Raw genomic sequence first — 15,344 nt, forward strand, 5'->3', positions numbered from 1 at the left:
GAAGAGAGAGAGGGAAGAGAGAGAGAGGAGAGACGAGAGAGAGAGAGGGGGAGAAGGGGGGAAGAGAGCGAGAGGGAAGAGAGCGAGAGGGAAGAGAGCGAGAGGGAAGAGAGCGAGCGAGGGAATAGAAAGAGAGCGAGCGAGAGGGAAGAGAGCGAGCGAGGGAATAGAAAGAGAGCGAGCGAGGGAATAGAAAGAGAGCGAGAGAGGGAAGAGAAAGAGAGAGAGGGAAGAGAAAGAGAGAGAGGGAAGAGAGCGAGAGAGGGAAGAGCGCGAGCAAGAGGGTAGAGAGGGAGGGAAGAGAGAGAGGGAAGAGAGAGGGAAGAGAGAGGGAAGAGAGAGAGAAGAGAGTGGGAAGAGAGACGGAAGAGAGAGTGAATAGAGTGAATAGAGAGAGGGAAGAGAGAGGGTATAGAGAGAGGGAAGAGAGAGAGAATAGAGAGACGGAAGAGAGAGGGAATAGAGAGGGAATAGAGAGGGAATAGAGAGGGAAGAGAGAGAGGGAAGAGAGAGAGGGAGAGAGGGAAGAGAGAGAGGGAAGAGAGAGAGGGAAGAGAGAGAGGGAAGAGAGAGGGAGAAAGGGGAAAGAGAGGAAAGAGAGAGAGGGAAGAGAGAGTGAAGAGAGGGAGAAAGTGGAGAGAGGGAAGAGAGAGAGGGAAGAGAGTGGGAGAGAGGGGAGAGAGATGGAAGAGTGAGAGCGATGAGAGAGGGAGAGAGAGGGAAGAGAGGGAAGAGAGAGAGGGAAGAGAGAGGGAATAGAGAGGGAAGAGAGAGGGAGGTGAGATGGAATAGAGAGAGGGAAGAGAGAGGGAATACAGAGAAGAGAGAGGGAAGAGAGAGGGAAGAGAGATAGGGAAGAGAGAGGGAGTAGAGATGGAGAGAGGTGGAGAGAGAGAGGGAAGAGAGGGAAGAGAGAGGGAAGAGAGAGGGTATAGAGAGATGGAAGTGAGAGAGAATAGAGAGACGGAAAAGAGACAGAAGAGAGAGGGAAGAGAGAGGGAAGAAAGAGGTAATAGATAGGTAATAGAGAGGTAATAGAGAGGGAATAGAGAGGGAATATAGATAGGGAAGAGAGATGGAAGAGAGGGAAAAGAGAGAGGGAAGAGAGAGGGAGAAAGGGGAGAGAGAGGGAAGAGAGAGGGGGAGAGAGAGAGGGAAGAGAGAGGGAAGAGAGAGTGGGAAGAGAGAGGACGAGAGGGAAGAGAGAGTGGGACGAGAGAGGGAAGAGAGAGGGAAGAGAGAGGGAAGAGAGAGGGAGAAAGGGGAGAGAGAGGGGAAAGAGAGAGGGGAGAGAGTGGTAAGAAAGAGAGAGGAAGAGGGAAGAGAGAGAATAGAGAGACGGAAGAGAGAGGGGAGAGAGAGGGAAGATAGAGAGGGAAAAGAGAGAGAGGGAAGAGAGAGGTAATAGAGAGGGAATAGAGAGGGAATATAGATAGGGAAGAGAGATGGAAGAGAGGGAAAAGAGAGAGGGAAGAGAGAGGGAGAAAGGGGAGAGAGAGGGAAGAGAGAGAGGGGTGAGAGAGAAGAGAGAGAGGGAAGAGAGAGGGCGAGAGAGGACAAGATGGAAGAGAGAGGGAAGAAAGGGGAGAGAGAGGGGAAAGAGAGAGAGAGAGAGGGAAGAGAGAGAGAGAGAGGGAAGAGAGTTAAGGAAGAGAGAGAATAGAGAGACGGAAGAGAGAGGGAATAGAGATAGGGAATAGAGATAGGGAAGAGAGAGAGGGACGAGAGAGTGAATAGAGAGAGGGAAGAGAGAGATGGAAGAGGGAGAGTGAGGGAAGAGAGAGTGAGGGAAGAGGGAAAGAGAGGGAAGAGGGAGAGGGCAGATAGAGAGAGAGGGATGAGAGAGAGCGAATAGAGAGGGAAGAGAGAGACGGAAGAGAGAGAGGGAAAAGAGAGAGGGAAGAGAGAGATGGATGAGAGAGAGGGAATAGAGAGGGATGAGAGAGGGGACGAGAGAGAGGGAAAAGAGAGAGATGGATGAGAGAGAGGGAAAAGAGAGGGATGAGAGAGGGATGAGAGAGTGACGAGAGAGGGAAGAGAGAGGAAAGAGAGAGGGAAGAGAGAGAAAATAGAGAGATGGAAGAGGGAGAGAGAGGGAAGAGAGAGTGAGGGAAGAGGGAAAGAGAAGACAGAGAAAGAGGGATGAGAGAGGGATGAGAGAGAGCGAATAGAGAGGGAAGAGAGAGACGGAAGAGAGAGGGAATAGAGAGGGAATAGAGAGGGAATAGAGAGGGAAGAGAGCGAGGGAAGAGAGATCGATGAGAGAGAGGGATGAGAGAGGGAATAGAGAGGGATGAGAGAGAGGGAATAGAGAGGGAAAAGAGAGGGATGAGAGAGGGATGAGAGAGGGAATAGAGAGGGATGAGAGAGGGAATAGAGAGGGATGAGAGAGGGATGAGAGAGGGAAGAGAGAGGGAAGAGAGATGGAAGAGAGAGGGATGAGAGAGAGGGATGAGAGAGAGGGATGAGAGAGAGGGAAGAAAGAGGGGAGAGAAAGAGGGAATATGAACCAGAGTTGTTTAGCATCACCACTATCAAACTGCCCCCCAGAGCGTCTCCTTTCTGACTGCTGATGCAAAGTGGCAGCACACGGTGAAGGCTCCGTATAAAACTACACATGTTGGTGAATCTGGGAACATTTATCAGCCCATTTCCTGACATAACTAATGTTGCATTACTAAATGTCACACATAAATCATGTGATTGTCTCTAAAGTTTAATACTTTGACAAATAACCAAAGCACATTATTAGGGGTGGCAGAAAGCCTAGTGGTTAGAGTGTTAACCCACTGTTCCTAGGCCGTCATTGAAAATAAGAATTTATTCTAGTTAAATGAAGGTAAAATATATGTTTTTTAATTGTATAACTACTTCATATATCTTTAACTTTGACTGGTTTCATGTGCTCATCCATGTCTGAATCAGCTGTTACTGTCCTTGTTGCAGTTTCTGTCCAGACTGGTCTGATCCCTCAAAGCAGATCAAGTTCCTGGTGGATCTCCTGTCTCAAGCAGCAGAGTGGGAGGAGCAGACAGGAGAGAAGACACTGAAGCTGGTATCATCAGTGTGTACTTACAGCACCTTTCCTTTTCCCAATGGAGACACTTCTAAACAGAGTGATTTCCTGCTGGATCTGTACTCACATGTGAAGGACTATGAGACTCAAACAGGCAGGAGTGTCCTTCGAGCATTACAGCCAGTTTACCAGTCAGCCAGTCCTGCAGTCTGGTCCATATACCTCTCAGAGAGAAAGGCCTCCCTCCTCCTAGAAGTGCTGAAACTCCAACCAGAGAAGAAACCAGTAGAGCTGAAGGGCTGGTCAGATGAAGAGAGTGAAGTGAGGAGTTTCCTTCAGTGTCTGCCCTACATCTCACAGCTGAGGTGAGTCTGAACATGTGTGGTGGTTAGTGATTATGTGATGCTAGTGGTTATTATCTTGTAGAAACATTTGACATATAAAACTTTAAGTGTTGGTAAATCTTGTAGCGGTATTGTTAGAGAGGGGTAAAGGTAAAGATTTTGTTGGGGCGCCAGGCAGGTATTAACCCTGCAGAAAGGAAAAGAGTAGGATAGAGAGAGACCCACTACCAGACACACACACATCAGCAGAAGAGACTGTCTAGAGTGTAGCCTGTTAGCCAGATAGCCAGTGGAGAGAAAAGATAAGACACACCATATAAAACACCCATCACAGCACAGGGGTAACCCCACCAATAATACCTCATACTATAATGATGGCGGAGCAATTTAACGGCAACTTCATAGAAACAATTTACAAGAAAGAACCCAGTCATCAACATTATAGGATTTGCAGTAATCTGTATTTCCTCCCAGTGGAGGAGAGATAGGAAAGATAGGGAGAGAGGGAAGAGAGGGAGCGGGAAGAGAGGGAGAGAGAAGAGAGAGAGAGAGGGAGGGAAGAGAGAGAGAAGAGAGAGAGAGGGAAGAGAGAGAGGGAAGAGAGGGAGAGAACAGTGAGAGGGGAGAGGGAAGAGTGAGAGAGAAAGGGAAGAGAGAGAGAGGGAAGAGAGGGAGAGAACAGTGAGAGGGGAGAGGGAAGAGTGAGAGAGAAAGGGAAGAGGGAAAAGAGGGAGAGAACAGTGAGAGGGGAGAGGGAAGAGTGAGAGAGAGAGGGAAGAGAGAGAGAGGGAAGAGAGCGAGTTGAGAGAGAGTGGGGGGAGAGAGAGAGGGAAGAGGGAGGGGGAAGAGAGAAAAGGAAAAGAGCGAGGGAAGAGAGAGAAGGAAGAGAGAGAAGGAAGAGGGAGAAGGAAGAGGGAGAGGGAAGAGAGAGAGGGAAGAGAGAGAGGGAAGAGAGAGAGGGAAGAGAGAGAGGGAAGAGAGAGAGGGAAGAGAGAGATGGAAGAGAGAGAGAGAGGGAAGAGAGAGAGGGAAGAGAGCGAGTTGAGAGAGAGAGAGAAAGAGTGAAAATAAACCAGAGTTGTTTAGCATCACCACTATCAAACTGCCCCCCAGAGAGTCTCCTTTCTGACTGCTGATGCAAAGTGGCAGCACACGGTGAAGGCTCCGTATAAAACTACACATGTTGGTGAATCTGGGAACATTTATCAGCCCATTTCCTGACATAACTAATGTTGCATTACTAAATGTCACAGATAAATCATGTGAATGTCTCTAAAACTAAATACTTTAACATATAACCAAATCACATTATGTAAATGTATAACTACTTCATATATCTTTAACTATGACTGGTTTCATGTGTTCATCCATGTCTGAATCAGCTGTTACTGTCCTTGTTGCAGTTTCTGTCCACGGAGGTCTGATCCCTCAAAGCAGATCAAGTTCCTGGTGGATCTCCTGTCTCAAGCAGCAGAGTGGGAGGAGCAGACAGGAGAGAAGACACTGAAGCTGGTATCATCAGTGTGTACTTACAGAGCCTTTCCTTTTCCCATTGGAGACACTTCTAAACAGAGTAATTTCCTGCTGGATCTGTACTCACATGTGAAGGACTATGAGACTCAAACAGGCAGGAGTGTCCTTCCAGCATTACAGCCAGTTTACCAGTCAGCTCCTGCAGTCTGGTCCATAGACCTCTCAGAGAGAAAGGCCTCCCTCCTCCTAGAAGTGCTGAACCTCAAACCAGAGAAGAAACCAGTAGAGCTGAAGGGCTGGTCAGATGAAGAGAGTGAAGTGAGGAGTTTCCTTCAGTGTCTGCCCTACATCTCACAGCTGAGGTGAGTCTGAACATGTGTGTTGGTTAGTGATTATGTGATGCTAGTGGTTATTATCTTATAGAAACATTTGACATATAAAACTTCAAGTGTTGGTAAATCTTGTAGTGGTATTGTTAGAGAGTGGTAAAGGTAAAGATTTTGTTGGGGTGCCAGGCAGGTATTAACTCTGCAGAAAGGAAAAGAGTAGGATAGAGAGAGACCCACTACCAGACACACACACATCAGCAGAAGAGACTGTCTAGAGTGTAGCCTGTTAGCCAGATAGCCAGTGGAGAGAAAAGATAAGACACACCATATAAAACACCCATCACAGCACAGGGGTAACCCCACCAATAATACCTCATACAATAATGATGGCAGAGCAATTTAACGGCAACTTCATAGAAACAATTTACAAGAAATAACCCAGTCATCAACATGAGATGATTTGCAGTAATCTGTATTACCTCCCAGTGGAGGAGTGCAGAGGGTATGAATGGTGGGGGGGGTCATAGACAAACAAAGGCCTTAAAATGTCCACAATCTTCTGGGCCACATGTCATTAGTACCACATCAATACAGTTCAAATAACAAGACACAATAAACTGGCAAGCAACTTCCCTTTAACTAAAATGTCAACCCAAATACGTCTGGCAGGACAATAATAGTCCAGCCACGCTGAACCTCAAAGGGAAGAGCATTGAAAACAATAATAAAGTCTGCTGCAGTGTAAAGCACTGGAGAGATAGAGAGGGACGAGAGAGAGAGAGAGGGGGATGAGAGAGAGAGAGGGGGATGAGAGAGAGAGAGGGGGATGAGAGAGAGAGAGGGACGAGAGAGAGAGAGAGAGAGAGAGAGAGAGAGAGAGGGACGAGAGAGAGAGAGGGACGAGAGAGAGAGAGGGACGAGAGAGAGAGAGGGACGAGAGAGAGAGAGAGGGACGAGAGAGAGAGAGGGACGAGAGAGAGAGAGAGGGACGAGAGAGAGAGAGGGACGAGAGAGAGAGAGGGACGAGAGAGAGAGAGAGGGACGAGAGAGAGAGAGGGACGAGAGACAGAGGGACGAGAGAGACAGAGGGACGAGAGAGAGAGAGGGACGAGAGAGAGAGAGAGGGACGAGAGAGAGAGAGAGGGACGAAAGAGAGAGAGAGGGACGAGAGAGAGAGAGGGACGAGAGAGAGAGAGGGACGAGAGAGAGAGAGGGAAGAGAGAGCGAGAGGGAAGAGAGAGCGAGAGGGAAGAGAGAGCGAGAGGGAAGAGAGAGCGAGAGGGAAGAGAGAGAGAGAGGGACGAGAGAGAGAGAGAAAGAGAGAGTGGTAAGAGAAAGAGGGGGAAGATGGAAAGAGAGTGGTAAGAGAGAGAGGGAAGAGGGAAATTAACCAGAGTTGTTTAGCATCACCACTATCAAACTGCCCCCCAGAGCGTCTCCTTTCTGACTGCTGATGCAAAGTGGCAGCACACGGTGAAGGCTCCGTATAAAACTGCACATGTTGGTGAATCTGGGAACATTTATCAGCCCATTTCCTGACATAACTAATGTTGCATTACTAAATGTCACAGATAAATCATGTGATTGTCTCTAAAATTAAATACTTTAACATATAACCAAATCACATTATGTAAATGTATAACTACTTCATATATCTTTAGCTATGACTGATTTAATGTGTTCATCCATGTCTGAATCAGCTGTTACTGTCCTTGTTGCAGTTTCTATCCATGGAGGTATGATCCCTTAAAGCAGATCAAGTTCCTGGTGGATCTCCTGTCTCAAGCAGCAGAGTGGGAGGAGCAGACAGGAGAGAAGACACTGAAGCTGGTATCATCAGTGTGTACTTACAGCACCTTCCCCTTCTGATGATGATGATGATGGTGACGATAATAAGGAATATCAATGTGATTTCCTGCTGGATCTGTACTCACATGTGAAGGACTATGAGACTCAAACAGGCAGGAGTTTCCTTCCAGCATTACAGCCAGTTTACCAGTCAGCTCCTGCAGTCTGGTCCATAGACCTCTCAGAGAGAAAGGCCTCCCTCCTCCTAGAAGTGCTGAAACTCCAACAGGAGAAGAAACCAGTAGAGCTGAAGGGCTGGTCAGATGAAGAGAGTGAAGTGAGGAGTTTCCTTCAGTGTCTGTCCTACATCTCACAGCTGAGGTGAGTTGGATCAGTACATTTCAGGGATTGTAGTTGTCTGTCCCTGTATTTCCCTTTAGAGAGGACGTTTGTAGCTTTCTGCAGTCATTGTCTTTTTTAAGACATTGTCATATGAATCTTCAAATGTTATTGAATCTGGTAACATTTATACTTAGATTCCCTGAAATAACAAATGTTGCATTTGTCGTGGAACATCGTCTCAGAAATATAACACTCGTAAGAACTTGTGAAATCAAATAGACTTTTTATTACAATTGTATAGCAAGCCGGAATTTCCCGCGGAACACACAATTTCCCAGAGCCCTAGCTCTTATATTTATACACACATAGTATTATGTCCATCCCTTATGCAAATGAATTTTCTTTTCTTAAGTCATTCGCCACCATTATCTTTTAGTTCAAGCTTCCTGCTTGTTCACGCCCAATAACGCCCTTATCTGCTTTCAGTTAGATTATAATGGTGGCCGGACCCTTATCTTAGTGTGTCAGCAGATTCTGTGTCTCTTCCTTTCATTAATGTGTCAATCTACTCTTTGTTCTGCCTTTATTGGAATCAGCAGACTCTATCCTATAAGCCTTCTTTTTAGAAAGAGCTGACTATGGGTCTTTTTATCATTAGTGTGTCAGCATACCATGTGTCTCACCCTTTCATTAATGTGTCAATCTACTCTTTGTTCTGTTCTCCCCTATCCTTAGTGTGTCCAATTGTCTTAGGCGCCTATGTGTCTCCCTGTCTTCCTGTGGTCTGTTTTTAATGTTCAGCTATCCTATACATCTATGTGCTGTCCTATACGTCTCATTTACTCCTACACATTACCAAATGTTACCTAGATATTGTGAATTTTTCCATATACATTTATACGCAGAATATCTAATCTATAAAACAAAATGCATATTATGGAACTTTCTCTGTAACAGTGAGCTGTTAGGTTCTTATTTCTCAGAGTAAATAACTCACGGACACTAGAGAAGCTTTAACCAGGTTTAATTCTTCCATAATTCTTCTTCAATATTCATAGCACTGACGACATCAAGTTTGTGATTCTACAAACTAGTTGGATGCATTTTGCTGTTTGTTCTGGTTGTTTCAGATTATTTTGTGCCCAATAGAAAATGATGAGGTAAATAATGTATTGTGTCATTTTGGAGTCACTTTTATAGCAAATAAGAATAGAATATATTTCTGAACACTTCTACATGAATGTGAACGCTACCATGATCCTGAATGAATCCTGAATAATGATCGTGAATGTTTTTCAAAACATGTTTCTCAGGATATTAGTGTTTTATTTTTCATTAATCTTTAACTTTGACATTTTGATATTACAGTCAAAACATGTTTCTGTATTCGTGATATTAGTGTTTTTATTTGATTCATCTTTATATGTTTATTGTTTTTGTTCACTTTGACATTTCAGAGTATTTTGAATATATTCCATCCATTTGAATTCCACACAATAACATGTCTAAAAGTCTCAGGGAATTGAATACTAATGGAGGACACTGTATGTACAAAAAGTGCTGTAATTTCTAAACAGTTCACCTGATTTGGATGACAATACCTCCAGATTAAAGCTGACAGTCTGACCTTTAACCTCATAGTCATTGTATCATTTAGAAAGTACTGGAGTACAGAGCCAAAACAACAAACCATGTGTCACTGTCCCAATACTTCTGGACGTCACTGTCTCCTAAATGTCTGATTTGATGTCTCCATGTTTTGCTGTTTCAGCTGTGATGATGACAGGTTCTTCCAGACTGTGTGTGAATCCATCCCTGTGAGGTCCAGAGAAGAGGACCAGCAGTTGGCCTCTCTCCTCCAGTTCTTGGGCTCTACCCTGTCACTGGGAGGAGAGTTACCCAGGAAAACCTGCAGGTCTGTGGGGAGAGTCCTGGGTCTCTGTGCCTCCAGAGTGGACCTCACTCTCACCCCCAGCAAGATCTCTCTCAAAGGAGCCGCACTTCTTTTGAGACATGAGTCAAAGCTCCACAAGCTCAGGTATGTTCAGTAAGACAGCTTTTACAGGTCTATTGAATAGTTGATTTTCCTTACTGATCATTTTATCTGACAAGACTTCTCTGTTTCAAGTGACTTGAGTTTTGTCTTTTCATTCCAGGCTGAGTGTGGGTATGGCAGTGAAACTGTCCAGACTGGTTAGGAGGACAGGGAGAGGTTCTACTCCACTGACTGTCCCAGAACTCTCCCTGGTCCTAAAGAGCAGCCAGCCACCAGAGAGAGTGTTATCCAGGGCTCTGAGTAGTGTGGCGTCCCTGCTGAGACTCTGGAGGGTTCAGTGTCTGGACCTGACTGATTTCTGGATCCAGGGTCACTCTCTCATCGCACTGCTGTGTCACCAGGGACCTCTCTCTCTCAGGTCAGTCTGAAGCTGATGTTTTTTTAAAGTAGAAATAGTAACTTCATTCATGTGTTTTTCTTCATATTTCTGACTGCCTGCATGTTCCAACCTCCTAGACTGAACACAGACACTCTGCAGCAGCTGACTGTAGTTGTGTATGAAGCTCAGGACAAGGACTTGACTCAGTGGTTCCTGGAGAAGGTTGGTGGAGACCTGACCTCCTGCAGGCTGGACTGGGAAGTGCTTCTCTCTCTGCTGCAGCATTCAACCCACAACATCACTGTGGACCTCAGGAAGAACCGGCTTCTAGAGAAGAACATCTCAGATCTTCTCCCCTTTCTGGGAAGGGTTACTCTCAAGAGGTGGGAGAACTTCTTTCTCTGGTCAGACTTTCTAGAAATAATAAAATAACTATTTGTATCCAGTGACATGTTGTTCTGAGTTTTCCTCTGTAATATCATTAGGGTTTTATTCAAGAGGTGGGAGATCTTTATTCAATATTTATAGACTTTAATTATTCATGTCCTATCCAGCCAGTTGTTGCTATGTGAGTTATCCTTTATAAAACCTTGACATAACCACAACAATCCATTCTCCATGTTTGTTCAGGTCCAGTTCCAGCTTTGTAAAGTCCTCCATCAGACACATCTATGACAGTAGAGACAGTGACTGTGTGTCCAGTTTGTTGAGGTCTTCAGACCATTGGATCAACCTGAACAGCAGAGAGCTGGACAGAGTGGACTGTACTGCTCTGTGTTTTACCCTGCAGCACAGCCACCAAGTCAAAGTCAACCTGCTGTGGACCTCCATACCACCGGGGGAGATAGAGAGCATCCTGCCTCTTCTGGACAGAGTCTCCCAACTCAGGTTTAGTTGGCACTCTTTGACCCTGCTAGAATGGATAGAACTATGAGGCTTTCCACTTCCTGACAGATTTAACCTCTAACCCTAACCTTAGGTTAACGTACTAACCTTAACCTCAGCTAGGGGTGGAATTGAAGGGGAACGCCTGGGAGTTGACCTGATAAACAGAGTTGTAGTGTGTTAATCAGTGTTTTAATGTGTGATGGTGTGTAAATAAGTCTCTCTCTGTCTCTCTCTCTGTCTCTCTCTCTGTCTCTCTGTCTCCCTCTGTCTCTCTCTCTCTCTGTCTCTCTCTCTCTCGGTCTCTCTCTCTCTCTGTCTCTGTCGCTCACTCTCTGTCTCTCGCTCTCTGTCTCTCGCTCTCTGTCGCTCTCTCTCTGTCTCTCTGTCTCTCTCTCTCTCTCTCTGTCTCTCTCTGTCTCTCTCTCTGTCTCCCTCTCTCTCTGTCTCTCTCTCTCTGTCTCTGTCTCTGTCGCTCACTCTCTGTCTCTCGCTCTCTGTCGCTCTGTCTCTCTGTCTCCCTCTATCTCTCTCTCTGTAGTGTTGACAGGAAGTTACTGTTGAGTTTCCTCCAGTGCTGTGCTGCCTCTCAGGTCCAGGTGGGGGCACCATCACCACCAATAGCAGTATGGCTGCTCAGGTCTCTGCACTACAGGCTGGACTTCTCCTGCTCCTCCTCTGTGGACCTGTCAGCTCAGGACCCAGGAGAGGCTCTGTGTCTGACCATTGACCACTGCAGGGCCATCAAGTCTGTTCTGAAGCAGAACCAACACAGCACCCAGCTGGTCCAGAACGAGGTCCAGCTCATCCTAAGAGACTGTGAGGTGGAGGACAGAGCACTGAGGGAGCTGCTTCCCATCCTGCATATCGTCAAGCTGAGGTTAGACATACAAAGACAAACATTTGACCAACTAGTTTATCAGTAGGAGTTAAACCTACTCTGTGTCATGATGTTGTCTCTGCTTCTTGTCCTCTCAGCCCCAGCAAAGCTCTGCTACTTCAGCTGCTGGACCTTGTGTGTGAGGGGATTGAAGAGGGGCTGCTGAGGCACACAGAGTCCCTGTGGAGAGCCCTGGATGGGGAGCTGGACCTCAGTGAGACCAGGCTGGACCAGAAGGCCTGTGGATCTCTGGCCTTGGTTCTGGAACACTCAGAGGGTCTGTCAGAACTGGACCTCAGCCACTGTCAACTCACAGACCACCACCTACAGGCCCTGATCACACACCTGCATAAAGTACAAGTCCTGGAGTGAGTGGCTTTCAGTGTGTGTGTGTGTGTGTGTGTGTGTGTGTGTGTGTGTGTGTGTGTGTGTGTGTGTGTGTGTGTGTGTGTGTGTGTGTGTGTGTGTGTGTGTGTGAGACTAGATTACAAATGTCTCTCTCTCTCTCTCTCTCTGTTGTAGCCTGAGTCACAATGACATCACTGATGCTCTGACTGACAGAATACTCCAACTGGTCTCTACTAACACTTCAATACACACCGTACGGTAAGGGTGTGTGTGACGGTGAGCAGAGCATGTGTGTGTGAGATCATATGGGTGTGTCTGTTGCTGGGGGCAACTGTTGGAGGATGGAGATGTGTTGTCTAATGATGTAATAATGATTAATAATAATCATGTTCTATAGACTCTTCAACAACAGAATCCAGGACAGAAGACCCTTCTTGACAGACAAGAGGTTTGACATCTGGTGAAACAACATCAGGTCTTAGTCCAGGAAGAGAAGGCTGAATTCAGGACAGAAGACCCTTCCTGACAGACAAGATAATGTTGTATAATAACACTATAATGTGGAACATAAACTGATGGAACATTTTAATACAAAAGACACACAACAAACTGGTTGTTCCAGCTGGAACAGTCCGATCATGTAATAACTATAGTCAACAGACTCATTAAAGAGATTCTCTGCTACTTTTTGTTTACTTTTTAACCAGTAGTGCTGATAGTAACACTCACAAGCCAAAAGTGGTCCCCGAAAATGTTGTACTACATCACATATGTTCACCACGTCATTGCTCTCTCTCTCTGCTGTGGCCCGCCCTGCAACCTCATTGGATAACCCTGGGCTGGCTTCTTGCTAGCTGTCACTCAAATACGAGGGGCTGAAGCTCATTAGATACAACTCTAATTGCCCATGTGGAGGGAAATGGAGGGAAAATGGCGTGGCACAGTTTCAACAAATTGTCGTTTTCCATCTTGGGATTTTTGTGTCTTTTTGATGTAAGACAGTGATTATGTATGAATTAGCTACATATTGAAACATCCAGCCCAAAGTGTGAGATTAAAAATAAAGAAAACATGTTCTTATTGGCTAAAGTACCGGAGCATCTCTTTAAGGTCCTTGTACCTCCATTTGTTGTAAATATTAGAGGTAAATATGTATTCCATTTGATTTAATTGTAGCCTATGACATTTGTTTTGTGCATATACGTGTGATAATTTAGCATTAATGTAGTGATTGTCACTTTAATAACTCTAACTCATGTACATATTATCTCAATTACCTCAAATAACCACTCATTGACTATGTATCGGTAACCCTTGTATTTTGCCCCACTATTGTTATTTACTGCTGCTCTTTAATCATTTTTTTTCTTATCTCTTACTTTTATTGGGGTGTTTTCTTAAAACTGCATTGTTGGTTAAGTGCTTGTAAGTTCTACACCTGTTGTATTCAGCATTTCACTGTGGTGTTCATGTGAGTAATAATCAGTTTGTTTCATGTGTTGTGTTGGTCCTTGTCTCTATCAAAAGGAAACAAAACAAACACGTTTTAACTCTTTCTTTTCTGATATCAACAGAAAAACCTCCCAAATGTTTACTTTTTTTGACCGTGTAAATCATTTATGAATATTTAGTATTTGTGTTTTTAATGAATGAACCATAAGACACATGATTGATGTTTGTTACTGTGTTTTCTCTGTAGGTTGAAATCATTACTAGTAAAACATCACTTTCAGGTTATTGCTGGTATGAAAGCGATCAAACCCCAAGTGTGTATCTTTTCATGTCGATGTAAAAGTTGTTAGTTGAAGACATCTCCCTCTGACAGGCCGATCTCGGGAAAGCAGGACCCGCCCATTTACCAGGATGCACCATATTAGGTCAATGACGTCGTACGGAATCTCCTTTTGGAACGTTCCATTTCTTGGAAAGTTCTAAGGTCTGCTAGTGTAATAACCATGTCTTAGCCTGGTAGTGTAATAACCATGTCTTAGCCTGGTAGTGTAATAACCATGTCTTAGCCTGGTAGTGTAATAACCATGTCGTAGACTGGTAGTGTAATAACCATGTCTTAGCCTGGTAGTGTAATAACCATGTCTTAGCCTGGTAGTGTAATAACCATGTCGTAGACTGGTAGTGTAATAACCATGTCTTAGCCTGGTAGTGTAATAACCATGTCTTAGCCTGGTAGTGTAATAACCATGTCGTAGCCTGATAGTGTAATAACCATGTCGTAGCCTGGTAGTGTAATAACCATGTCGTAACCTGATAGTGTAATAACCATGTCGTAGCCTGATAGTGTAATAACCATGTCATAACCTGATAGTGTAATAACCATGTCGTAGCCTGATAGTGTAATAACCATGTCGTAACCTGGTAGTGTAATAACCATGTCGTAACCTGATAGTGTAATAACCATGTCGTAACCTGATAGTGTAATAACCATGTCATAGCCTGATAGTGTAATATAGCCTGATAGCCTGATAGTGTAATAACCATGTCGTAGCCTGATAGTGTAATAACCATGTCGTAGCCTGATAGTGTAATATAGCCTGATAGCCTGATAGTGTAATAACCATGTCGTAGCCTGATAGTGTAATAACCATGTCGTAGCCTGATAGTGTAATATAGCCTGATAGTGTAATAACCATGTTGTAACCTGGTAGTGTAATAACCATGTCGTAGCCTGATAGTGTAATAACCATGTCGTAACCTGGTAGTGTAATAACCACGTCGTAACCTGATAGTGTAATAACCATGTCGTAACCTGATAGTGTAATAACCATGTTGTAACCTGGTAGTGTAATAACCATGTCGTAACCTGATAGTGTAATAACCATGTCGTAACCTGATAGTGTAATAACCATGTCGTAGCCTGATAGTGTAATATAGCCTGATAGCCTGATAGTGTAATAACCATGTCATAGCCTGATAGTGTAATAACCATGTCGTAGCCTGATAGTGTAATATAGCCTGATAGCCTGATAGTGTAATAACCATGTCGTAGCCTGATAGTGTAATAACCATGTCGTAGCCTGATAGTGTAATATAGCCTGATAGCCTGATAGTGTAATAACCATGTCGTAGCCTGATAGTGTAATAACCATGTCGTAGCCTGATATTGTAATAACCATGTCGTAGACTGATAGTGTAATAACCATGGCGTAACCTGATAGTGTAATAACCATGTCGTAACCTGATAGTGTAATAACCATGTCGTAGCCTGATAGTGTAATATAGCCTGATAGCCTGATAGTGTAATAACCATGTCGTAGCCTGATAGTGTAATAACCATGTCGTAGCCTGATAGTGTAATAACCATGTCGTAGACTGATAGTGTAATAACCATGGTCCAATAACCATGGTCCATGGTCCCGTGTGGCTCAGTTGGTAGAGCATGGCGCTTGCAACGCCAGGGTTGTGGGTTCATTCCCCACGGGGGGACCAGGATGAATATGTATGAACTTTCCAATTTGTAAGTCGCTCTGGATAAGAGCGTCTGCTAAATGACTTAAATGTAAATGTAATGTAAATGTAGCCTGATAGTGTAATAACCATGTCGTAGCC

At 44.7% G+C, this 15,344-nt stretch overlaps 1 protein-coding gene across 1 annotated transcript in view; it reads left to right on the plus strand.

Moving 5' to 3' along the window:
• The window catches only part of LOC139579586 (uncharacterized), a 149,812-nt gene extending 136,486 nt beyond the window's left edge, over positions 1-13,326 (plus strand). Inside the window, exons 27-36 of the mRNA XM_071408340.1 lie at positions 2,947-3,381; positions 4,764-5,195; positions 9,064-9,330; positions 9,449-9,706; positions 9,805-10,050; positions 10,298-10,555; positions 11,094-11,432; positions 11,531-11,800; positions 11,955-12,038; positions 12,178-13,326. Coding sequence (XP_071264441.1) covers positions 2,947-3,381; positions 4,764-5,195; positions 9,064-9,330; positions 9,449-9,706; positions 9,805-10,050; positions 10,298-10,555; positions 11,094-11,432; positions 11,531-11,800; positions 11,955-12,038; positions 12,178-12,244 — 2,656 coding nt within the window. The 3' untranslated portion in view covers positions 12,245-13,326. The remainder of the gene's footprint in view (positions 1-2,946; positions 3,382-4,763; positions 5,196-9,063; positions 9,331-9,448; positions 9,707-9,804; positions 10,051-10,297; positions 10,556-11,093; positions 11,433-11,530; positions 11,801-11,954; positions 12,039-12,177) is intronic.
• The last annotated feature ends 2,018 nt before the right edge of the window (positions 13,327-15,344 follow it).

Source organism: Salvelinus alpinus, chromosome 6 (genome assembly GCF_045679555.1).
Source record: "Salvelinus alpinus chromosome 6, SLU_Salpinus.1, whole genome shotgun sequence".
NCBI classification, from domain to species: domain Eukaryota; kingdom Metazoa; phylum Chordata; class Actinopteri; order Salmoniformes; family Salmonidae; genus Salvelinus; species Salvelinus alpinus.